The sequence below is a fragment of the Hemicordylus capensis genome, chromosome 1, assembly GCF_027244095.1.
Source record: "Hemicordylus capensis ecotype Gifberg chromosome 1, rHemCap1.1.pri, whole genome shotgun sequence".
Taxonomy (NCBI): domain Eukaryota; kingdom Metazoa; phylum Chordata; class Lepidosauria; order Squamata; family Cordylidae; genus Hemicordylus; species Hemicordylus capensis.
Window position 1 is genome coordinate 411,008,931 of NC_069657.1, and position 24,384 is coordinate 411,033,314.

At 45.3% G+C, this 24,384-nt stretch overlaps 1 protein-coding gene across 1 annotated transcript in view; it reads right to left on the bottom strand.

The window, feature by feature from the left end:
• LOC128350261 (calpain-2 catalytic subunit) overlaps window positions 1–23,636 on the bottom strand; it is a 74,792-nt gene extending 51,156 nt beyond the window's left edge. Inside the window, exons 1-5 of the mRNA XM_053308275.1 lie at window positions 23,343–23,636; window positions 16,517–16,586; window positions 4,495–4,613; window positions 3,204–3,337; window positions 506–674 (exon numbers count right to left, since the gene is read on the bottom strand). Of these exons, the coding sequence (XP_053164250.1) occupies window positions 506–674; window positions 3,204–3,337; window positions 4,495–4,613; window positions 16,517–16,586; window positions 23,343–23,579 (729 nt within the window). The 5' untranslated portion in view covers window positions 23,580–23,636. The remainder of the gene's footprint in view (window positions 1–505; window positions 675–3,203; window positions 3,338–4,494; window positions 4,614–16,516; window positions 16,587–23,342) is intronic.
• Window positions 23,637–24,384: the final 748 nt, after the last annotated feature.

The following is a 24,384-nucleotide window of genomic DNA, read 5'->3' on the forward strand; positions in this document are numbered from 1 at the left end:
AATCCCCTTTTAAAGCCATCTAGTAGCCCTCACCACATCCTGCGAGAGTGAATTTGGTAACTTGATGTGTTGTGTGGAGAAGCAATTTCTTTGGTCTGTCCCGAATCTACTGTCAATCAATTGATATTGCTGTTCCCACACACGCTGATACACAGCAGCTGCCTTTGAACTATGCAGCTGGTACCTTTCTCCAACCCTGAACAGCAAAACTGTCTGCTGGAAGAGCTGCTAAAGCACCATCGAAGACGTCAGGAGGAAGCAGGGTCCCTTCCAGCTTCTTTGCCCAGCATGTTAGGGGACTTTTTGGATTAGGCAGAGAGTGAGACACCAGCCACTTCTTATATAAAAACAAGGCCAGGGTGAGTTTCTCAGGCAGAGATTCTCTGTATTAGCAGGAGGGCTGGGAATCTATGCAAGCATGCAATTACCATACCAGAAAGAACTTGCCAATTGCTCTGTGTTCAGAAGAACCTTGACAGTAGGCTAAAAGGCAGCACAGACTCACATCAATAGAGCATCCAAGGAGAGAGCCTTTTTGAAGAGCCTTCTGGATGATTTTGAATAGGTTGGGTGGTGCTTTTTGCAGCTCATACCACTCGGCAATTCCACCGGTGAAGTCCTCAAAGCCCTCGGTGGTGCTTCCGCCAGAGAGTGCCTCATAGGATCCATTCGCCCTATATACAATGCAACCAGGACATGTAATATTTCAGGTTTCTTCTCTGTATTTGAAATACAAGATGGAGCAGACAGCCGCTTCAGTGGGCATTTTAAAGGAAAACAGAATGGGGGGAAAGTTTATGAAAACTGGCCTCTAGCATTGTAGCTGCAGCCTAATTTTCCTTCCATCCATGAATTTTATATTATTTCTATCGTACCATCCTTGTGCAGGGAAATTTTCAAACAATGAGAGGACAGGCCTCCAGAGGCCTACAATCTGTATATCAACAAAAGGGAAACAACAGAGAAATGGGAAGGAAATGGAGGAAGACTATGGGATTGTTTCAGTTGCCATAGGGGAAAGGGGTTAAGGCCAAAGACTTCATGGGAAAGGTGGGTTTTCAGATGGCTTTTAAAGGAAGCAAGGAAGGAAGCATGCTGCAGGGATTCTGGGGGGCAGCGGCAGGCATATAAAGCAGCACATGAGAAAAGGCGGAGATACTCTTCCCCACTTCTTTGGAATTCTCTTCCGCTTCAGATTTGTCTAGCTCCCTTTTTACCGGTCTTTAAATCCTTACTGAAGACCTTTCTTTTCTACCGGGCATTTGCCCTGTAGTTTATTTCCTTTCCATTTTCTATTTTAGTTTGCTATTTTTAATGTAATTTTGATTGTAATTTTTAATGTTACCTTATTTACACGCCATTGTACACCACCCAGAGTCTTTGGAGTGGGCGGTATATTAAATGCTTCAAATAAATAAATAAATAAATAAATAAATAAATGACATTGTTGAACCGGAAAAGGTGCAGAAGAGGGCAACCAAGATGATCAGGGGCCTAGAGCACCTTTCTTATGAGGCAAGGCTGCATGGTGTGGAGAAAGTGGAGAGAGAGAGATTATTCTCCCTTTCACATAACACTAGAACCAGGGGTCATCCCATGAAATTGATTGCCGGGAAATCTAGGGACCAACAAATTGAAGTACTTTTTCACACAATGCATAATCCACTTGTGGAATTCTCTGCCACAAGATGTGGTGACAGCCAACAACCTGGATGGCTTTAAGAAGGGTTTGGATAACTTCATGGAGGAGAGGTCTATCAACGGCTACTAGTCGGAGGTTTGTGGGCCACCTACAGCCTCAAAGGCAGGATGCCTCTGAGTACCAGTTGCAGGGGGGTAACAGCAGGAGAGAGGGCATGCCCTCAACTCCTGCCTGTGGCTTCCAGCGGCATCTGGTGGGGCACTGTGCGAAACAAGATCCTGGACTAGATGGGCCTTGGGCCTGATCCAGCAGGGCTGTTCTTATGTTCTTAAATATTTGATAGCATAGCAGATCTAGAAGTGCGGGTGGTACTAGCTACAGGAGTGAAGCTCACAGGCAGAAGTCTAAGGGGATAAGAGATCTCAGAGGTTCGGAGCACATTAGCATTAAGCGGAGCGAGTTTTGAAACACAGACCTGCAGCTTGTGGTCTTGTTTAAGGAAGGACCGGGGGGTGGGTCAAGGGGGGGGGAAGACTCCTGTTCTTACTCACTGAACAGTGTTCACCTGCTCTCCAGTTTAATGGAAATGCATGAGTAAACAATGTGCACGGTCTATTCTTGGTTTTATTAAGGCCTTGTTGAAAGTAAGGACAGGCAGCTGGTGCCAGGTGCAGTTGCAATTAACTCTTTTTTTAAAAATGCAGGACATATTGGCTCTCGTACAAAGCAGCGCGCCACCATGGCAAACCACGTCCTCGTGTCTGCCGAGTTCTCAGAGCCTCCATGGCTTCTAAGAACGGTGTCACCGCTGCAGCCAGGCGGCTCCCATTGGGAATAAATGGAGCAGTGTCACGACAGTCTTGACCTGGTTCCTAAGAGCCACAGAAGCTCTGTGGGTGCAATGCAGTTTGGACCCTCCCTGAGCCAGCACACACCGCTCGCTCTTCTGTATGTAAGCCCCTCATCACAAATCTCCCACATCATGGGCCACACCACAGCAACCTAATTTTCCCTTTCTGTGTTCTCTCACTTACATAGGAACATAGGAAACTGCCATATACTGAGTCAGACCATTGGTCTATCTAGCTCAGTATTGTCTTCACAGACTGGCAGCGGCTTCTCCAAGGTTGCAGGCAGGAATCTCTCTCAGCCCTATCTTGGAGAAGCCAGGGAGGGAACTTGGAACCTTCTTCTCTTCCCAGAGCGGCTCTATCCCCTGGGGGGAATATCTTGCAGTGCTCACACATCAAGTCTCCCATTCAGATGCAACCAGGGCAGACCCTGCTTAGCTATGGGGACAAGTCATGCTTGCTACCACAAGACCAGCTCCTTGTTTGTAAGCCATGTGGAAAAGTCAGCAGACATTTTCAATTCACAAGCTGAGGTTATTGTTAGAACTGCAGAAATATCCGCATTATAAAACCACTTTTCCATTGTTCTCCTCCTACTTTTTAATCTGTGGACCAAGAGGCTAGATATGAAGAAAAGAAAGTTCAGGGTTTTTTGTTTTTTAAAAAGCATTGTGTTAAGCTGAGCCGTTTTCACGACTCCCTCTACTTACTTGGCATAGGCCTTCTCCAGCAGGGCACTCCAGAACTCACTCCCCTCTGCTGAATGGACAAAGAGGAGTTCTCCATCTTTGGTGGGCAGTCTGTCATCAACAACAACATCCACCCACTCCCCATACTGCCAGAACTGAAAAGGAGAAAGAAAACAAAGCAATGCTGAATGACATATATTGGAGCCATGAGGTTGACTATAGTTGAAAACAGGTGGTACCGCCTAATGTTGAAGACAGTTTCAACACATGTGTGAACACACTTTGTGAAAGAGTTCTGTTAATCTCTGAAGCCTGCCACCTTACCCACATGGCTGGTTTAATAACAAGCATAATCAAACACGCTGGATGTTCTTTGTCTCAATAAATACATTACAAAACTAAGGCTTGCAAACGGCCACCTGCTTGGTCACCAGCGGCAACTAAATATTAGCTCCAAGCAAGCAGGCAACACAAAAGTTATTTTAGGCCACACATTAATCACCATCTTGAGATTCTGTTTGAAAAGTCAGTCTCTATGTTTCAGAAAAATAAGCCAAAATGTGCCTTGAGAGGCTTGTAAATTGTAATTTTCACTCCAGCAAGCACAGCTTTTATGTATCTTTTGCTGTGTGAAAAGTGGTTGCAGAAAATTGGTCACAGACACCTTACCGGGTGATGTGCCCATGATATCACCATTCCTTGCATCACAAATCCCTTTATGCTGGCTCCCCAGCAGCTTTACATTCCCTTCCAGGAGGCTGTAGGTTCACAATCTCCATCCCAGCCCTCAGCTGGACAGCTCTTTCAAATAAAAAAGACTGGGTAGCCCTTCCTTACTACCTTCCTTGCTCTGGCAGCAAGGTATTTCCACCCCTCCCTGTACATAGAAATGGGAATATCATGTGATATGAATATAAAGCACTAGAGAGAAAGCAGCCTTGCCCATACAGAAAAGGGCCTTTGTCTGGAAAGGACCTTATTCTGTGTACTCCTTCTCTTGGTATCAGGGATACAGATTCCCCTCTTTCCACCACCACCATTGCTTTCAAGGAGTTCCCCCTCCTTTTACTGAACTCCCCTGCCAACCTAATAGCTCATATCCCCCCCCCACAAAGTGTCTTCCCTCTGTCAAATCTAGTAGCCCATTTGTCACCCTGCAAAGTGTCTTTCTCCCCCACCAGACCTTAGAACCCATCTCCCCTCCTCAAGTGTCTTTCCTCTCCCACACAAAAATTAAGTAAGGAATTGTTCCTCAATCTTTCCTTCTGTCTGCACACTTGCCTTTCAACAGTAAAAGGTGTATTTACGGTACCTGGAAGTGGAAGATTCCTGCATATCTGTCCTGGTAGCTTTGATCACTAGGAACAACTCTAGCCAAAACCTCTTCATTCAAAGTGAGAGAGGCAATAGCTGCCAACAGCCAGCAGTCTCCTGTTAAAAAAACACACAACACAAAGACATCTCTCATTAGTCCCTATGCTGGGAAGTAAATAAAGAAAAGACAAATTTTAAAAGGCACTTTTAAATCCCATTGGTTTCAACTGGGGAGATTTAAGAAGTGCTTAAGTCAATTATTGAAATAAATAGGATTTAAAAGTGTTTAACACTGCTTGGATTATGTTCATCAATAGTTGGGGCAGAACAGTGGGGGAGATCCTAATCATAAAACAGGAATTGCATGAAGCTCTTCACAAGGTGAATCAGATAAGAATAGCAAACACTCTTGGATTCCAAATTTGATTTCAATGGCTTGTGTTCTTTTACAGAAACGTGTTTTCAAGATTTGGATTTGTTCCCCCCCACCACAGATCCATTTCAGAGATCAAGGTCCTTCTTGTTTGAGCATGGAAATTCCCTGATGCTCTTCTGTTCCAGCAGTTTTCCACCCTTACTGGTTTGCCACTTGTGAGTCAGGGAAGCTCTGAAGACAGGCTCTGTTTTCAAGAACTGGGTGCTTAGCCACTAACTCAGGCTGGGCGGGTGCCAGTATACACTCCATCCGCAAACTGGTTTCTCACCTTTGGTGCCATTACTACGGCCTTTACTAAACACAGATATACACAAAGACAAACTGCTAGTGGCAAAGGCTGAATTAAAAAGTTAATGGGAAAATGGACGTTTTAACATCAGTATTTTCAAAGTCAATAGACATGACTTCACTGTGATTTTCTGTGACGGATGCACACTAATAAATGCTCTGGTGCATAAAAGAACATAGTGATCACTTGCTATCCAAAGGCTAGGCAGGTCTAGAGAAGCTGATGCAGTGGCCCATGGAAAAATTCAACTGCTGTAGTGTCCATGACTGCCGGCCAATGACTGGGAAAGGCCAAAAGGGCTCATGAGTTTCCTGGTTAATTACCAGTATTGATATGAATAGCTGGTGTGGGTGGAGTCCAGTCCATGGATACAGGTTCTGTACACATGGAAATTCACTGCTGTTCTTCCCTTCCAGCAGTTTCCCATCCTTACAGGTTTGCCAATTCCAAGTCAGGGAAGCCAACTGGTTCTGTTTTCAAGACATAGCAGCATGTCCCATAGTGGCATGTGCCATGGACCAATGATATCCTTGGCTTGTGTAAGTGGCTGCATCTGGACCATGCAAACTGCTCCCATATCCCTAACTGCCTAACAGTGGTGGCTGATAAGGGCATGGCCCCTCCCACCCTCCACTGCCATCACTCTCCATTAACAGCTAGGAAAGTGCAAAGGGCACCACTGCCAGTGTTTCCTCTAACACATGAACATGCGCTCACACATTTTTTTATCCTGCTGAGGTTGAATCAGAAGGCCCCATTCTGAATGCACATGTGCACACACTACCTTGATACTGCCGCCCAGAACAAAATTCATTCCGCACACAGATGAAAATAATTAGAGAGAACACAGACCACTGCATAAGCTCTTTTCATCCTTTCTACAACCAGATGATAATTCATTAAATGCTCTCCATCTTTCCCACTCTGATGCTTGGCTCTGTCCTATCTAAAAAAAGATAAATAATCTTGTGAATAAAGCAGAAAACAAAGGTGCTCAACGTGGGTTACCATAGCAAAAAGAATGAGAAGATGGTTCCTATGCCAAAAGGGTTCGCCCTCCCAAAAAGACACAAAGGAGATATTATAGGGACATTCTCATACATTTCCCTTGCATTTGCTAAATGTGCACCACTGCTGTAGTGATTACGAATCTAAATGGCACTATACAACTACAAACAAATGCAGTCACCACTGGGAGAATCCTGTGGCAGTTCTGAGCATCTTAAGGAACCAGAATTAAAGAGACACTGAGGCTGTTCTCACGAGCAGCCAAGACCAGGCCTGGACTTGGCTGCCCGTGAGAACCACCAGGAAGCATGCAGCTCCCAGAGGCAAACGGCTACTATTTCTATCAATGGCTATAGGGCACCTCCAGCCTCAGAGGCAGGATGCCTCTGAATACCAGTTGCAGGGGAGTAACAGCAGGATAGAAAGGGCATGCCCTCAACTCCTGCCTGTAGGCTTCCAGCAGCATCTGGTGGGCCACTGTGTGAAACAGGATGCTGGACTAGATGGGCCTTGGGCCTAATCCAGAAGGTTGTTCTTATGTTCTTAAATTAATGGAGGACAGGTCTGTCAGTTGTTACTAGTCTGAAGGTTATAGGCCACTTCCCACCTCAGAAACAAGATGCCTCTAAATACCAGTTGTAGGGGAACATACCCTCACCTCTTGCCTGTGGACTTTTTGGAGGCATCTGGTGGGCTACTGTGGGAAACAGGATGCTGGACTAGATGGGCCTTGGGCCTGATCCGGCAGGGCTGTTCTTATGTTCTTAAAGCCCCCTAGGGAGCTCGCCTCTTAAACAAAGTTAAGGGAGCAAGTGCTCCCTTAACCCCGTTTACCTGACTGTGCGTCAGTGCTGGCTGCTTTCAGCCAGTGCTGCAACACTTACAGACACCCACCCATCACTGGGGGGGGGGGCATCCTCACAATGCACTGCACATTCGTGTGGTGCATTGTGGGATTCCGGGGGCCAGGACCATGAGCTTCAGAGCAATCTGCCCTGCTCCGCGCAGCACAGAGCAGGGCTGATCATGTGGGAGCAGAAAACAACAATCATTTGGGGGGAAAGGGAAGGCTTGGGGAACCCCACCCACTTGCCTGGTAGGTCATGTGAATGGCCTCAGGGTGGAAGATTTGGGGATTCAAAGTAATTTCCTCTGTGCTCATTAACAGAAATAATTCGGGCACAATTCTTTTCAAATGCTGCATTGTCTTTACTTGCTTAAATGCTGCAATGGAGTATAAGGCATTGTGCACATTGTGGGGCAGTTAAGTCCCAGTGGGTGGGGAGGATGGAGAAATGTATTAAGCACTGAAGTTTGAACAGGAATAGGATTAGGATTTTAAAAGGGCATATGCAAATACAATAGATACACCACTTTGTAACTGGTGCTTAATTCTTGCTCTCCTAAGGTTCTGAGGAATTCAAGTCTTGAGTCTTAGAACAATTCTGTTAATGGAGGGAATATTTTGGAGAGAAACTGATGATTAGGAAACAAAGGAAGGATTAAGCTCTGGCTTCTGACAGACTGTATCCTACACAAGCTGTGCTCTTTTCAAGATAATGATTATTTTGCCTTTGATTTCTTATTAAGAAATCCACAGTTGTATGCATTTCACTTAGGAAACGCTGTTTTAAAGCAAGATATATATTTTCCCCTCATGAATGGTTCTACTCACGACAACGAAAAAACCCACCCCACCCCTTTCCTATGCCACTGTAAGTGGAAGGCTATTGCTCTGATACAATATGGCATTTTCAGAACAGAGCCTTCTGATTACGGTAAAGACAGTGGCAGAGATATTAGAAATGGACAGAAGAAGATGCACTTGAGAGCGAGTGAGCCAGCAGGTGAATTATTTTAAACAAAATCAATAGAGGCAATTGGAAAGCTCAACTGCTTCCATCTTTGCACATATTAGGCTGTTCCACCTCAGTGCTCACAGCATGATGGCAAGAAAAGAGTATGTATTGCAAACCCTGGCTGATAAGCAGACCAACGAAGGCCTTGTGCAAACATGTTGCGCCCGTTTGTGTCCCAGGCTAGGGTTGCACGAGCGCAAACATCCTTGCAGATGCACAACAAGGTGCGTGACCTGTGATGCGCCTCCTGCTGGGAAACCTCTTCCTCAGTCAGATTATGTGGCAGGTCAGGGGCGTAGCTAGGGAAGAAGGGGCCCGTGTTCATCCCTCTCTCTGGCGGCCCCTCAGATTGAGGGAGACAATGGAGAAAATAGGAAAGGATGGAGCTGGAGGGCCCTCAGGAGCTGGGGGCCCATGTTCTTTGAACCCTTTCGTTCAGTAGCTACGCGCCTGTGGCAGGTGTCATTTGCACAAGAGCGCAACTCTGGGACGTTGCTTAACTTTGTTGCATTAGACTAACTTAACTTTGTTGCATTAGACTAACTTCATTAGTCTGGATGTTGACCGATTGTAATGGCCCACCTGACAGGGCAGGAAGGCTAGCCCCAGAGTCACCTCTTTTTTACAACAGCATGCCCTGAACAGCTCGGCCGTAGGGAGTCTGGGGATTAGACACACCAAACACAGACCAGCAGTTACAAAATCAAAAGGTGGTTTATTTTACCAAAGGGATAAGAGCCTGGGTTTGAACATGGGTAGAGGACAGAGAAATTACATCACACATTAAACCAAACATAATAAGGAAGTAAACTAGTCCTGAACTAACAGATCCTTGTTGTCAAGGTCTGGCCAAATGCCAGGGAAGTTCACGGCTTGGCTGAACGCTGTCGACTGAATGATGTACGTTGTTTTTCAGCAAGGAGTAGACGGCTGGTGACAGGATTTATAGTGGAAGCCGATAGCTCCCAGCTGGCAATAATTCACGGCTTATCAGCCTTCAGCAAGAGGCGTTTGCTCCTTCTAATAGATTCTAATTGCATTCTGCGTTTATTGCGCCTGCGTTGTTGTGGTGTCAGTGTTTCATTGACTAGTTCTTCTTCTTTCTGCTGACTCAGGTTGTTGTGCCTGCTCTAAATCATTAGTTGGATCTACCACAGCCGTTTCATGAACGCTGACAGCCGGACTCTGCCCCTCAGACACTCCTGAAAGTTGGAAAGCTGGAAAGCTGGAAAGTTGACAGCTTCCCCTTCCTCCTCGCTGTCGGAGATCGAGGGCGTGACACTTGTGGCCTACTCCAGGAGTTAAGGAAGATTGCACATTGAGTCTCCAAGTTCCAGCAGGCAGACTGACTTCTCCTGATCTTCAGTTAGGCTTTCCTGGGATACAGGCACTCCAGGAGGCAGGGCCCAGCCAATCATTGCAAAGCTGTCTCTGGTCTGCAGGGCATCTAAGATTCTGATTGCAACTTTTTGCTAAATCCAAACTGAAGGGAGCTGCAAACCACAAGAGCTAGAAATTTACACTTCGACCAAATTCAGACAGAACCGAGACCTCCAGTTCCACCTCCCCATCCCCAATATGCTTACCTGTCTGAATTCAAACATAAGCGCTGGCCTCCTCTCTGCAGTCTGCGAGACTGCAGAGAAGAGGTTAAGCTAGCTGCTGGGCTTCCTCCCTTGACTGATGGACAGCCACAGCAGCCAATCACAATGAAGAGAAGGAGGAAATTCCTTCCCTCAACTAAGGCCCCAGGGAAGGCTGCTTCCGGTTCTGCATTTGGACATAATGCAGTCCACCCCCAGTACAGTACTTCCAATGACTGTTGCTGGTGTCTGTCTTATGTTTCTTTTTAGATTGTGAGCCCTTTGGGGACAGGGATCCATCTTATTTATTTATTATTACACTGTGTAAACCACCCTGAGCCATTTTTGGAAGGGCAGTATAGAAATCGAATAAATAAAATAAAATAAAATAAAATATAAATAAATAAAATGGAGGCAGCTGCAAACCAGAGACCCCAACAGTGAGCTTCACTTCAAACTGAGGGTTCAAGTTGGAGTTTTCTGAGTGAACCCTTAGTTTGAGTTAGGGTCCAAACTGCAGTTGCATGCATTCCGGCACGCAGTTACATGAACCCCAGCCACGTATCACTCCAGTTCTGTGTGATGTCCGAATGTGACCTCAGTGAGTACAAGGGCTTCCTACACCAGTGCTTACAGGTGGCCAGTCAAGCCACCTCCTGAAATGCTGGCATCTGTCCACAACCTTACAATGCTATCCTATGCATGATTCTCACTAGTAAACCACTTTGTGTACAATGGAGCTTACTCCCAGGGATGTATGCACAGGACTGCAACCTTAGTAAGTGAGACAGGAGATCCTCACAGCACAGTAACACACTGTTACAGGAAAATATTAATTTTTATTATACATTTGTTTTCCACGGGAAGAGGTATTCCTTGTCAAAAAATCAGAAGGGAAACACCAGACTATTTAAAGGTCATTGCAGTGATACCATGGCAACATTCTCTAAATATATATATAAATATTGAGTCTTGCACACGCTTCCTCTATGTAAAAACCATTGTTTCCTGCTTTCTGTTACAATGATTCACCACGTTCCAGCCTATTAACTTTGTGGCCACATATAACTATGAAACTAACTGAAAATATATATTTGTCATCAAAAGAAAGATACAGTTTGAGAAAACATTTCCAAGTTACAAAAAGAACAAAATTCGAGTGGGGTGTAGACCTATCACAGAGATGGTGGGGGGTGGGGAGAGATTGGCAAGGGCAGAGAATCAGCATGCAGGGTTCAGAGCCTACCCAGGAACCAGCCCCTACCCATGTAGGTACCAACCGGATGACACAGAAATCTCCTCAGATGAGAAACCTCAACTTGAGGTGCCAGCAATATTGACTCTGAGGATGCCAGGATAAAGACCCCTGCCCTAGAAGTAACACAGGAGACACCAGGCAATCTCTATCAAGAGAGGGCCTATGAGGAAAAAGGGGGACCTCCCTCAGATTCCGCCTTAGAGACCCCAGAACCTGCAGAACCCAAAAAACATAGGGACACAGGAAGCTGCCTTCTACTGAGTCAGACCAGTGGTCTAGCTAGCTCAGTACTGTCTACACAGACTGGCGGCGGCTTCTCTAAGGTTATAGGCAGAAGTCTCTCTCAGACCAATCCGAAGATGCCAAGGAAGCAACTCGGAACCTTCTGCAAGCAAGCATGCAGATGCTCTTCCCAGAGCGGCCCCATCCCTTGAGGGGAATCTCTTACAGTGCTCACATGTAGTCTCCCATTCAAATGCAAACTAGGGAGGACCCTGCTTAGCAAAGGGGACAATTCATGCTTGCAAGTTGCTACCACAAGACCAGCCCTCCTTCCAGGGACCCGCTCCAGCATTTATTTCAATGACAAGTTCCTAAAAGGATACATCCAGCACCAGGCCACAGGAGACAGCTGCAACTGAGGTAGCCCCACAAATGGACTAGAGGCTCTCAGAACCTTGTGGGCTCCCCTCCCAGTCCCCAGCTAGACAGGCATTGACTGAGAGAAATACCAAAGATCAAATGTAGATTCAAGTGTGCCCCTTGTTGCCAGGCCCCTGCTGAGCAATGGCACTACTCAGGAGGAGGAGTAAGCAGCCAACCCATTTACTCAGAAGTAAGGCTGGAACTGCTGTCAGCAGACAGGAATGGGTGTGGCTCTCCCTACGCCTTTATTTATGTATTTGATTTATATGCTGCCCTTCCAAAAATGTCTGTTTCCTGAAGCAAGCCCAGTGCTGGAGACAATAGCTCATGCTGAGGACCATTCTCAGTCCTGCTGTGTCATGTCCAGCCTGATTCCAAGCATGAGGTGCTTTCCTGTGTGCTCCTGACCCTCTGTGGAGTTACAGCCTCCCCAGCAGCCTGACTTGTGGCTTAGGACCCAGCCCTCTGGTCCTCAGCTCCCAGAACTTCCTCTGCCTCCAAACCTAGGAACCCCAACTGCAGCTCCAGTGCACCTTGGTGAGCCCCTGCTTGGACCAATTAGCTTGGGTGTGTGACACAGTGCACATTGCAGGGAGGGGGGAATGGAGGATCGGGCAGGGGGAGGAATCTGTGGGCAGGGGGAAATCAGTGATGTGGCATGCTCTGTGGGAACTGGGGGCGGGGGGAGTGAGTGCACACAGTGCACTAATTAGACCTGGGACCATCTGCATGCAAAAGGTCTAACACTGAACTATGGCCCTATCTCTGCACAAAGATAAATAATACCACACTGAGCAGGACTGAGCGTCATTTCTGTCATTACAAGAGCAGAAAGCAGGGTGGGGTGGGGGAACCCTCTTGGTGAAACAGCCTTTGTAGCCAAAGTGAAATAAGGCCAAAGTGTTTACACTGTTGTGGTGGTAGTCTCTGGATACAGCAGTTCAAATCATTGCATACTTGCCCTGAAGCATAAACATTCCAGTCATAAGATGTGTGTTTGCACAAAGGATGGCACCAGGCAAAATACATGAAGCCTCTATCTTGCTTGATGGCAGTTGAGAAGAGGAAGCAATAGCCACTCACTTCTCAATCCAGGATCTCACTCAATCCAGGAGTGCCCAAAGGTCTTGGGAGCAGAGTGACTAAGGGAGAAGCAGAACTGCACTGAGCCTGGAGGGTGCCAAGACCAGAATTTTTATGCAGTGATAAAAGAGAATGGTTGTGTGACTGAATCACAAAGGAAAAAGATGATTCATTAAATAGCTTAGAGGTCCTCAAGGAGGCCAAAAGGTGAGGAATTGCTCTTTGTAAGGGAGAAAGGACACCCTCAGCACTTGCTAGGGAGACTGGAAGCTCCTCCTTATGACTCCCTCTCCCAGATTAGTTCATGGGGCATGATGATTGGTCCAGGAGATTCCTACACCTATTTGAGCATTGTGATTGATGGAGCAAGAAACCAATGGAAAAGCTTTTTCTTCAAAGGTGTTCGCCTTCCCTCCATCCCTCCTTGATGGCCTTGCTGCCTCTCCTGTTCTTTAGTCAGTCTTTACTCAGACTGTGCTGAAAATAAATTATCAATGTTCCTTGCCCTCCACTAATTTTAGGAATGTTCCATTTTACCAAATGAAAAAGTACAAACACAGAGAACATACATTTATACAAGTATTTATTTATTTATGCCTTAGAAAATTGTCAGGTGGTTCAACATATGTTGTAATTAATCAAAAGCAAAAGTCAAGTATGGCAGGACACAGGCAATATCATTAAGTGATATTTATATAATGCAGGGATTCCCATCTTTGAGTCCCTGGAGGCTGTTATCCTCAGCCACAATGGCTGAGAGCTGGAGCTGGTTCTAAGAGGTGCTCTATAAGGTGGTGTTGGTATAAGGTCAGGCCCTGAATGAAGAGTCTGTATGGGAGGCAAGAGGCCTGTCCCTTCCTTGAGCTCAGACACGCCCTAAACTGAGGCACGTGCCTGAGCGGACATCCCCTTTCTCTTGGAGGGGGCCTTAAGCAGCCAGATCAGCACTTTGCCTCCAGTATTGGAGCTCGGCCCTGATGTGGCATCACTTCTGGGAATGATGGAAGGGGTGCTGGGGATGTGACAGGTGTTCCACTGAGGGGCACTGGGTCATCAGAGTCCCTGGGTTCCTCAAAGGAACAACTATAAGAGGGGTGAGCTCTGGTTGTTCATGGTCTGTTGAATCTGGGGGGCTTTCATGGGGGTTGGGGGTTCTCAGCTGGGGCTTGCTTCCCCTCCTTAGGGTCTTGATTCCGGTGGGACCTGTCACCCAGTTCCACTTAAAACAGATGGTGGGCTAGAAAGACTCTTATCTGAATACTTGAAGGATTATTGCCAGTCAGAGTAAGCAGTAATTGGGCTACAGCTCCACGTGTTCAAAAAGTGATATTTTAACAAAAGAGACTTCTGCTTAGGTCTGGATTTAATTATCAGACTCCGACTCATGCTGGGAGCTCTTGGGCACCTATCCTGTTCCCTGCATTTGAGTCTTTGATTCACCACTTCATGACCATTTCCATCCAGTAAACAGTGGGCAAATTCAAAGAAATGAAGACCTTTTTAAATTGACACCCTGCCCAGCATGAAGAACTGAGCAGCAAAATGGAGGAAGGGAATGGCCATATGGCCCAGGAATATGCAAGGGCCTACACCCTATAATCCAGCACTGATTACAACAGATGGCTTCCATGAAAACACACATTTGTTCCTTTGTATTTATCTGTTTAGGGGGGAAAAATCTGTTTGGTTCATATGCATAATTACCTTCTGCTGTGATATCCTGAATTATTCTATTGCTATGAATGCAGCCCAGCAAAGGAACAGTCAATGATCAAAGTCATTGACTTTGGAAATGGTTTGAGAGCCATGCATTGTGACTGAAAAGATTAAAGATCTCTGTCAAAGGTGCAGAGGAAGACAAAGAGATATTTCAGTGTCTTTTGGGACTCCACTTACAGTAACTTTATCAGCACAGCAAGGAATATAATTGCATGAACGCTAGCGTGGTAGCTGCAGCCACACCAATCAAGATATGTGTAAAGCAGGGAATCATACGTTGAGCTCCTTTGGTTTTAAAATATTAAAAGCCTAACCTACTTCACAGGGTTGTTGTGAGGAGAAACCTAAGCATGTAGTACACCGCTCTGGGCTCCTTGGAGGAAGAACGGGATATAAAATGTAAAAATAAAATAAAATAAAATACTCAACCTGAACCCAAATCTTGATTTCCAATGACTGGAACTGAACCCATATCTAAGATCTCTCGGGTGCCTTGAATCTGAATTGAATCCCCAAACACAAAACTGGTTCAAAAGAAGTGGTTCAATAATCAGCAATTCAATTTGTAAATCATGTGAGTAAATTTCATGATTTACTTTCCTGGTTTTTATCTTGTTCTTTGTAAAAGCTTTTTAAAAAATTCAATCAACAGTTTAAAATAAAATTTATCTCAAGTTAAAATAGTTATTATTGTATTCACTGTACAGAGTTACATGGCAAACTAAAATGTGTGATACTGTTCTGCATTAAATGTATCTAAAATAGTTCAAAGTATCTGGACTAGTTACTGAACCAGTTAGCGTCAGAACCAGATAGTTACAAATACTGATAAATCTGAAGTGGAAGAGAAACCCACATTTTTAATGGTTTGACTGCCCACCATAAAGGGGATCTAATATGAGCATCTAAAAAGTAACTGTGTGTGTTTGAAGTGGCTAAAAAGGAGACAGAAATGTGTGTAGCACTTTGCAAGACTAATGTGGAAAACAGCCTACTTCAGCAGATGCATGGGCAGAGAAGGGGGCTGGATACATTTGCATTAGACTAAAAAGCAATACAAGTTGAAACCTAGGCATAAAATACCCTTCCAGAATAAATAAGGTGTAATGTAAGCAACCACTTTCACTTGCAACTGTCTTCCCAAACTTCAAAAACCAAGAGATTGTGATGGGAAGCCTAACACATTAAACCTGCAAGAACATCTTTGTGTGTTATCAGCTCTCAGATAACAATCAATGACTATGACAATGGCACAGGATAAGGAAAACAACACTGAAGCCAGTGAACAATTTGAAATAAATCTCACATAGAAAAAGATACATGAGACGCACAGAGGAGACTTATGGTAAAGGTAAAGTGTGCCATCAAGTCAATTTCAACTCCAGGAGGTAGTGAGCATGAATTGTCCTTGTTGCTAAGCAGGGCCTGCCTTGGCTTGCATTTGGATGGGTGATTACATGTGAATGCCATAAGATATTCATTCCCTTTAGGGCAGGATTGCTCAACTTTGGCCCTCCTGCAGATGTTGGCCTACAGTTCCCATAATCCACTGTGGATGAGGATTATGGGAGTTGTAGTTCAAGAACAGCTGGGGGGGGGCTAGGTTGAACAGGCCTGTCTTAGGGGATAGGGCCATAGCTCAATGGAAGAGCATCTGCATGCAGCAGGTCCCAGATTCATTCCCTGGCATCTGCTGGTAGGACTGGGAGAGACTCCTGCCTGAAAACTTGGAAGAGCTGCTGCCAGTCATTACATGAACTAGATGGACCAGTGGTCTGACTTGGTAGAAGGCAGCTTCCTAGGTCCCTACCGCATACTGTGCAGTGAGCTGTCCATTCAAGAGGGTTGTGCACTCACTGTTTCCAGGCCAGCCAAGAGTCCATCCACACAGCTTGCAATCTAGCACCTTTAGGATAGAATGATGGGGATAGGTTGCAGCTGCCATGATGCACAGCTTTGGAAGCATGGAGCAGTCTCCAGAAGCTATGTCAGCAAGATATTGGCTGGTCTGGAAGCCGCAAGTGCATATCCTTCTTGGATGGGTGGCTTCCTGCACAACATGTCAGCCAATATTTAAACTATACAGACACCATGTTAAGAACAGTACCATAAAGGAAGTGGAGCATAATCTCTGTCTTACCTAAAGCTCCTTGGCAGATATCAGTGCGGGTGGCCCCTCCAACAATAAACTGAGGATTTGAACACAACTCCTGGCAATGAAAACAGGAATGAGAAATCCATTAAAAGGCAGTTTATTAAAGACATATATAATACAGTGAAATCACGAATGGTGGTATAAGTACACATACATGCATGGAGGGCTGGAGGTCACCACAAAACAAAGGCACAATCCACAAGGCAAAGGCAAAATAAGCAGGCTGTCTAAGCAGACTACGTGTGTTCAAGGCATCCAGCAAGAGGTTTGGCTTGACCACATTTCCCAGTTGTTGTGATAGATAGTGATAATCCTGATTATTTTTACATAAGTTATGTAAATGATTTAAACCTCTCTTTGACTTAAAGGACTTTGGTTACTATTCATCAGACAGTCCTCTCTTCTTGATTTTTCTCATGTGTAAAGAGTGTGCACTCTTAATTAGGAAGGAGATGAAGAGGGCATAATCAAGTCAGCACATCAAAAATGAGCAAAATAAATTACATTCAAGAGCAGAAAGACATAATCTGTTTTCACAAAACAAGATAGCTCGTGGAATATTTCTTGGAATGCTCTGGTATTTAGAGAAATCGCACAAATCTGAAATGCTCCAACGTGATAATCACAAGCTAACCAGAAAAAACACACACCCTGGCTTGCTTTTAACAGCAGAGGCAGCTTGATTTACAGAAATCAGAAGTAAAGCTTTGTATAGCCTGGCGATAAGCATCATCACCTACTAATTTCTGCAGATCATGCTGCGGTTAAAGCACTGGAGACGATGCCAATAAAAAACCAGGAGAACTATAGCCCTTTTCCTCTACTAAATGGGCAAAGAGGTGGTGCTCTTTTAAAGTGGTGGCGCTCTTATTTTTAGCAGAGGGAGAGCAACTGTCCCTATTTGGTCTAACACAGCATCTCTCCGGTCGTGTGTGTGTGTGTGTGTGTGAGAGAGAGAGAGAGAGTGTGTGTGAGAGAGAGAGAGAAAGACTGTGAACACTTTCAGGACAGGGAACCATTTTTTAATACCTTCTGCTATATCAGAGGTTCCCAACCTTGGGTCCTCAGATGTGGCAGGACTGCAACATCCATCATACTGTCACAATAATGGGAGTGTTAGGATGATGGAAGTTGTAGTTCAATATCTGGAGACCCAAGGGATGGGAATTCGGAGGCAAGATGCCTGTAAATACCAGTTGCAGGACCCCATAGGATCATATGGGCATTTGGAGGGAAAGTTTAAAACGTGTTAAAAATTGCCTGCTTGCCCATTTCTTTTGTGAGTTGGATGGTTGGTAGCACTCATTATGCCCCACCAAACAACCTCCTTTGGCATCCCTCGGAGCTACTCATGCGGAACAATGTGGTTTTTCGAGTTTCCCAATTGTTCCCTATGGCTGGAACAAGCTACATTCACGGAGTGGCAATCCGGCCTTGAAGAACACTGCAGAAGCACACAGTAAAAGGGTATCTGTCCCTCCAAATACAGAACACACAGTTCAAACAGTCAAAATGGCCAAAAAAGAATCACTGACCCAGAATCTACTGCCAGCCATGATGCCTGCACTGCAGTATCATCATTGGCACAAGTTGCTCTCTCACACACAGTTATGACTCCTTACATTCCTAGCACTGTGACAGCTGCCACAGCAGCACCCTTAGCAGCAAGCATAGCCATAAGCTCAGCTGGAGCAACTTCAGCCACATATTGACTGAGTACACCTTGCAATGCAGATTATAGACCAGAGCACTGAGTGAAGCACAAGTTAGTCTACAGGCCAGACATGGAGCTCATCACAGCAATATTACACACACACACACACACACACACACCACTGTCCATTTCTTGCTACAGCACTATTTCACAAACAAAACAAACCACAACTCAAGGAAGGAAGGCACCCATGTTCTGCCTTTGTCAATCTGAGATCCAGCAAAACCAGATAGTTATAGCAGCAATAACACAGCATATTATACTCAGTGCTGAAAAAAGAAAACCATAAAAATAAAACCTACCTACCTCCTCTCTTGATGTATCCTCTCCAAGAAAGACATAAGGGCTCTCTCTACCTCCCAGTCCCTTTGAATACATTCTGAAATTCCCTCCAAAAGCACCCCCTCCTCCCTCCCCCCAGTCAATGAGGGCACAGTTGCCCATGACAACACTTGATTGGTATGATAACAAGCGAACCAAGAAGCAAAGAGATGGCAAGCCAAATGGAAGCCAGTGCCAAAAAACCAATCAGCAAGGGGAAAAGCCCATTCTATGTATGTTCATTAGAATGTTGAAGAGATTCCACATACACCCTGCCCCCTGCACATGGATGTGATGTTACCACACTTCCTTGCACCCACTACACTACCCCACATGTGCACCTATGACCAGAATTGGGGAATTACTCAGAACCAAGTTTGCAAGTATGAATCACAAAGAAATCACAGTCTAGACAGTGGCGAGAACATGTTTTGGTACTCCAGAGGAGCAAACAGACTCAGAATCAAGACTTCTGAAAATAAAGAAATATAGTTTCAACTCAGCCATGTGAGCTAGTGTGGGGGACAAGGAGGAACGGGGTTGCTTAGAGACTAGGGAGGGCAGTTCAGTTGGTATCAACGATGCAATTAGCCCATTCCTGAGCAGAAGCATAGGGAGGAGAGTGCAATAATGGAGCACCTGACCGGGTGGTATCCTGGGCAGCAGAGGAGCAACGTGACTGCTATACTCCCATCTGAAACACACACACACACACACACACACAGTTCCCTTCTGAGTCTCCTAGCAGAGACTGCAAAGGTGGGGAGAATTGCAGTGCAAAAGGTATAATTAGGAAACGTTCAGTATGGGATCTGAAAGAGACGTGTGGTCGCTGTGGTGGGTCAGTGTTCAGATGGATCCCAAAACAGAATGGGTTCTAGCATGCCAAATCTGATTAACTGAGTGGGCGTTTGCCTTGACTCCATTTTAAGGTGAGGTTGCTCAAACTTAACTTCTTTTACCCCTGATTGTTCCTTCTGGAATTTGGCTTCATTAAGAATGCAAAGAATTCTGGTAAAGAATTCAGAATTCAAGCTGTGACTCTAGGCTGCTTCCACATGTATGTCTATGCAAACATATGTTCAGACTTATGTCTATTCAAGATGTATGTCTATGCAAACATATGCTCAGTCTTGCTCAGGGTCAGTCAATGCTTCCAAGATGGAGGGAAAATTGTCTAGCAATAGTGGGGTTCTCTTTAGATGGTCTAATGGCTGTGTGCAGAACAGGGAATACCTTGAGATTCTGCCCCCACATGCACCGATGAATACCTGAAAAGGAATGAGTTAGAATCTCTACACCCATCCAGATATTATTTCTGCAATCTAGACATGGCTCTAACAACAAATTTCAGCTTGGAGCCCCAGCCTAAAGCTTTGGGCTATTTTTAAAAATATCTTTTCTAGGCCAGGGAGTGGAGACAGCATAGGAGATGTGCCTCTTCATTTGTTGTGATGAATAATGGTGCTGTAGGGAAATGGATTAATGGAGCCACAGGAAGAGTGTCTATTTTCCTATAGGCTTTTTACTTTCCTAGGTATCTTGCTGGGCACTATGGGAAGCAGGATGCTAGACTAGATGGACCTTTAGTCTGATACAGCAGGGATCTTCTTATATAGGTTTCCATCCCGCTTCACTTATATTAAAGATATCATGTTCTTTCCCCTCCTTTTTGGTTTAGTGTGGCATATGCTGTTTTTCTGTTGCTTTTGTTAACTGTTAGAACCTCAACTAGTTATGGCATATTTACTGAGGTGAAAATTGAGCTCCCTTGAGCTAAAGCAGGCCTGCTCAACTTTGCCCCCCCTGGCTGTTTTGGACTACAATTCCCATAATCCCCAGCCACAGTGGCCAATAACCAGGAATTATGGGAGTTGTAGGCCAACATCTACAGGGGGGCCGAAGTTGAGCAGGTCTGAGCTAAAGTAACGTAGCAAAGGATCCCTTCAGACCAATTCATTGAATAAACTTCTGTTATCTCAGCTGCCTCTCTTTTCAAAGAGCATATTGATTGAGATCTGGAGGACTGGGTACTAGCCTCTTTTTCATTCACACCCAAAATGATTTAAAAGATGCTGGAGAAGTTGAGCGAAATTATTCTCTTGTTTTGTTCAAAAGGGGATTATATCCCAAATGAAATGGTATCTTCTTGCTTTGTAGAGGGGATAAGGAAGTAAATCAATACATTAAAAATCTGCTTCTGCAAGATTTTGATATGGAAAAGAATCAAGGGTGGTGGTCCTTTCAAGAGGCGAGGTAAGGTAGTAACTTCAGGAGGTGGATTATTGGGGCGAGAGCAGGGAGGCAAGATGCTACTCATTGGAAGAAGCTTTGCAAAGAGCACCTCTTCTCTCAATCCTTGCAAAGCTTGCAAGAAGCATGAGGAGACCATTTATTGGCAGAGCTTGACCCCCACCCCCTGGGCTTGGGTGGAAATCCCAGGGGAGACTCTCTTTCTTTTGCTATTAGAAAAGTATATAAAAACCCTCCATGTGCAAGCCTACATGTAGTGAGAAAACTGGCAGATTGCTAAACATCTGAGGCGTATGTGCACCAGAGTGAGACTCCCTCTCAGGCCCGCCTTTCTCCCCCCCCACCCCCCCACCCCACTGTTAATATCTTTGTATTAGCCTGGGGGTTGTTTGATGTTAAATCTACTCTGTCACTCTGGAAGATGTGACAGTTTGTTCCAAGTGCATCGTTCCAGGACAACTATTGCCAAAGGGATGGTTGTGATCATACTCCCCCCTCCCCCAAATGCAGAAAGCGATTACTAAACAAAGTCCTCTACTGCTAATTGCAAGGCAGCTAAGGCAATCATTCCCAGGAGGCAATGAGAAGCTGGAGAAACCAGTAAAAATAGGAAACAATTTAAGGTATGCATGATACAGGAAAACTAGTTACAAGGAGTGTAGAACTTGTTCATTAATGAGAGTCGCATATTTTAAATGGGAAGTTTAATGCTAGTTTGTAGTCATGATGCAGCCCAATCCTGTGAAATAAATCCTAGGGTAGTCAATAGGCCCTACTCACAGGTCAGTATGCAGAGGATTGCAGCCTTAGCGCCATGCAAAGGGCAAAGTATGTTCACAGTAGTCATGAGTAGTGTTCTATCTAAAAAAAATTTCATCTGTGTGCTGAATGAGTTTTGTTCTGGGTGGAAGTATCAAGGCAGTGTTTTCATATGTGAATTCCGAGTGGGGCTTTCCTGATTCAACCTGAGCGGGATCTAAAATTGACTGAGCGGACGTCAAAAAATGTGTGAGTGCATGCACACACACACGCCTTAGAGGGAACACAGGTCATGAGCTTGTCCAGTGCTAGACTGTAATTGTAGGGTATAGCACACTTAATCTGAACTTTTAACTCTCACAAAGGTGAAAAGCTTGTATCATTCTTTAAGAAAGTCTATTATATGAATGCAGATGAGAGAAGGTGTGGTCCACAGAGTACAGGATTTCTTCTGCCAAAAAGGTAAACATGAACTCATCCATGATGTAACATGCAACTTTGGAATTTAAGTAATGTAAATATTTTTCAGTTTCATTTTGCTTCATCTTTATATCTTGGTCTTTTCAGACTCAACATTTCCTAAATTCCTGTAACCTTCATAGCCTGAATTTTACACAATAAATACAAATCAGACTTCTGATTGGATCAGAGCCTTATTGCTGTACTGCTTAACTAGCAATATATCTAACTGGTTGCATTTGGTTATATGGGAAGTTTGCCCATTAACATTTACTGTTGCAAACTTGAGACACGCCCCCCCCTTTGTAGGGAGCATGAGAATCCCCCCCTTAGTAAAGAGCAATGGAATTTTTGAAGAAGCATTTTGATGTTGCACATGCATTAATGTTAAAACAGCACTCTTAAAAGCTATCAGCTTACAGGAATAGATATCCTGGCTCCAACATCTTCCAGACACCAGAACACTATTGGGTATTAGTCCATACAAAAGCAAATGGAAACCCAAACTCTTCCCCACCCTACTCTGCCTCCTATACAGAGAACCTTTTCAATAACTTACTCTGAACTTATGTCCCATACAAAAGATCCCACCCTTGTACTCTGCATTAACTAAGCTAGAATAACTATGACCTTTGGTTCCATATAACCAGAAACACAAATGAGAATCCCTGCATCCCCCATAGGAATGCATTTGAAGGGCGGGAGCGGGGGACCTTTTACCACTCTTGGCAGACAGTGGCTTAAGAGTGGTAAGTGATAACTAGTACCACACTGAGTCACAGGCCACAATCAGTGAGACCCGATCCAAATGTTGCATGTTTTGAGGGCAATCTGGTACGATACTTCCATGAAAGAAGGAACCAGATATGATTCTTAGGAAGTGCAGCAGTCATTTGGCATGAGGATTTGATCATATGGGGAAAGAATGTTCAGAAAGTAAGGTTCATCCACAGTTTTACTGCTGTGATTTATACTTTAAGACAGGGGTTGCGAAGCTTGGGTTCCCAGATAGTGTTGGACTACAACTCTCATTATCTGAAGGCCATTGTGGCGGGGGTGATGGGAGTTGTAGTCCCACACCATCTGGGGACCAAGCTTCGGGACCCTGCCCTAAGAAAAATCAAACCCCAGTGTAAGAGTCAACTTTCTTGTTTGCTCATTATCCTGTTTTCTTCCATCTCAAAACGAACGGGGGATAGCGAATGCCATTCTTCTAAGCTTGCCTACAACCATCTCCCTCCCTTGTCCGTTGTCCCTCCCCTGCCCCCATCAAAGGCCTGCATAACAAGCGTGTGTCTCTCCTACCGTCGGACGTTTCCAGACGATGCCTCTAGTTTTGTAAGAGTTTGGTCCCAGTTCATTGTAGCCCAGAGAGGAGGCAGCCGCGGGGAAGGCGGGGTCTTGGAAGAGTTTCCCTGCCTCAAGACACTCGTTCCTCAGCGCCTGAAAGTCCTGGTTTAAGTATTTCACGGCTTTTGCGTTGGATCCTAAGCCCCTGGCCGTTTCCCTCTCCTTTGCTAATTTAGCTGCAATCCCAGACATGGTGGCCTCCTGCTGCTGCAGCTGCCGCCGCTCCAGAGGTTGACATAAAAATGCAACCCTTCCTGCTATTCAGTAAGGAGACACATGAAACCTCAAGCAAATAGTGGCGGCATGCCGAGCCAAGCGGGCTGCTGGTGATTCATCGCACTGAGGAAAAATAACATCAGCGCACGCTCGGGGTGTGGCCAGGCCCTCCTTGCAGATCCAGCCTGCGCGTATAGAGGGTCTGACACATCCGTCCAACTACAGTTTTGTGAAGGGCCAAACGGGAAATCCCGCCTTTTAAAAAAGGGAGAGAAACAGATTCCATGGCTTTCGCCCTGGAGCATTGAAAAGAGGCGTTGCAGGGGGAAGTTAAATCTTTCCCTCCTGCACGTCCCTCCCCCCCCCCCCCGCATTCCTAACCCCACCACCAGCGACTGAGCTGCTATTTGCCTTGATGGGGGAAAGTGAGAGTTGCCCTGTACACATCGAGATGTCAGCTCTGTATTTCAGCGTTAGTGCTTTACCTGTTTTACATGGCTGCAAGCACAGAAACCCCCCTTAGCCGGGAATTCAGTCCTGCGCAAAGATTTTGTGGCTTCTTGGAAACCGTAGTACTGGACTTCAGGTCACGCACTTCCGACTGTTGTGCTCTGGTTCAAATATTGGCACACCAGAGGGACTACCAGTGCCACCAGATGTGGTTCGACAGGGCTAAGATCTGATTTGCACGGGTGTTATATAGTTTGACTGAATTCCTTTCCTTCCTCCTGAGTCAGACGTTACGCTGTTCGAGTGTGCAGACGTCTGTACAGTTGTACGC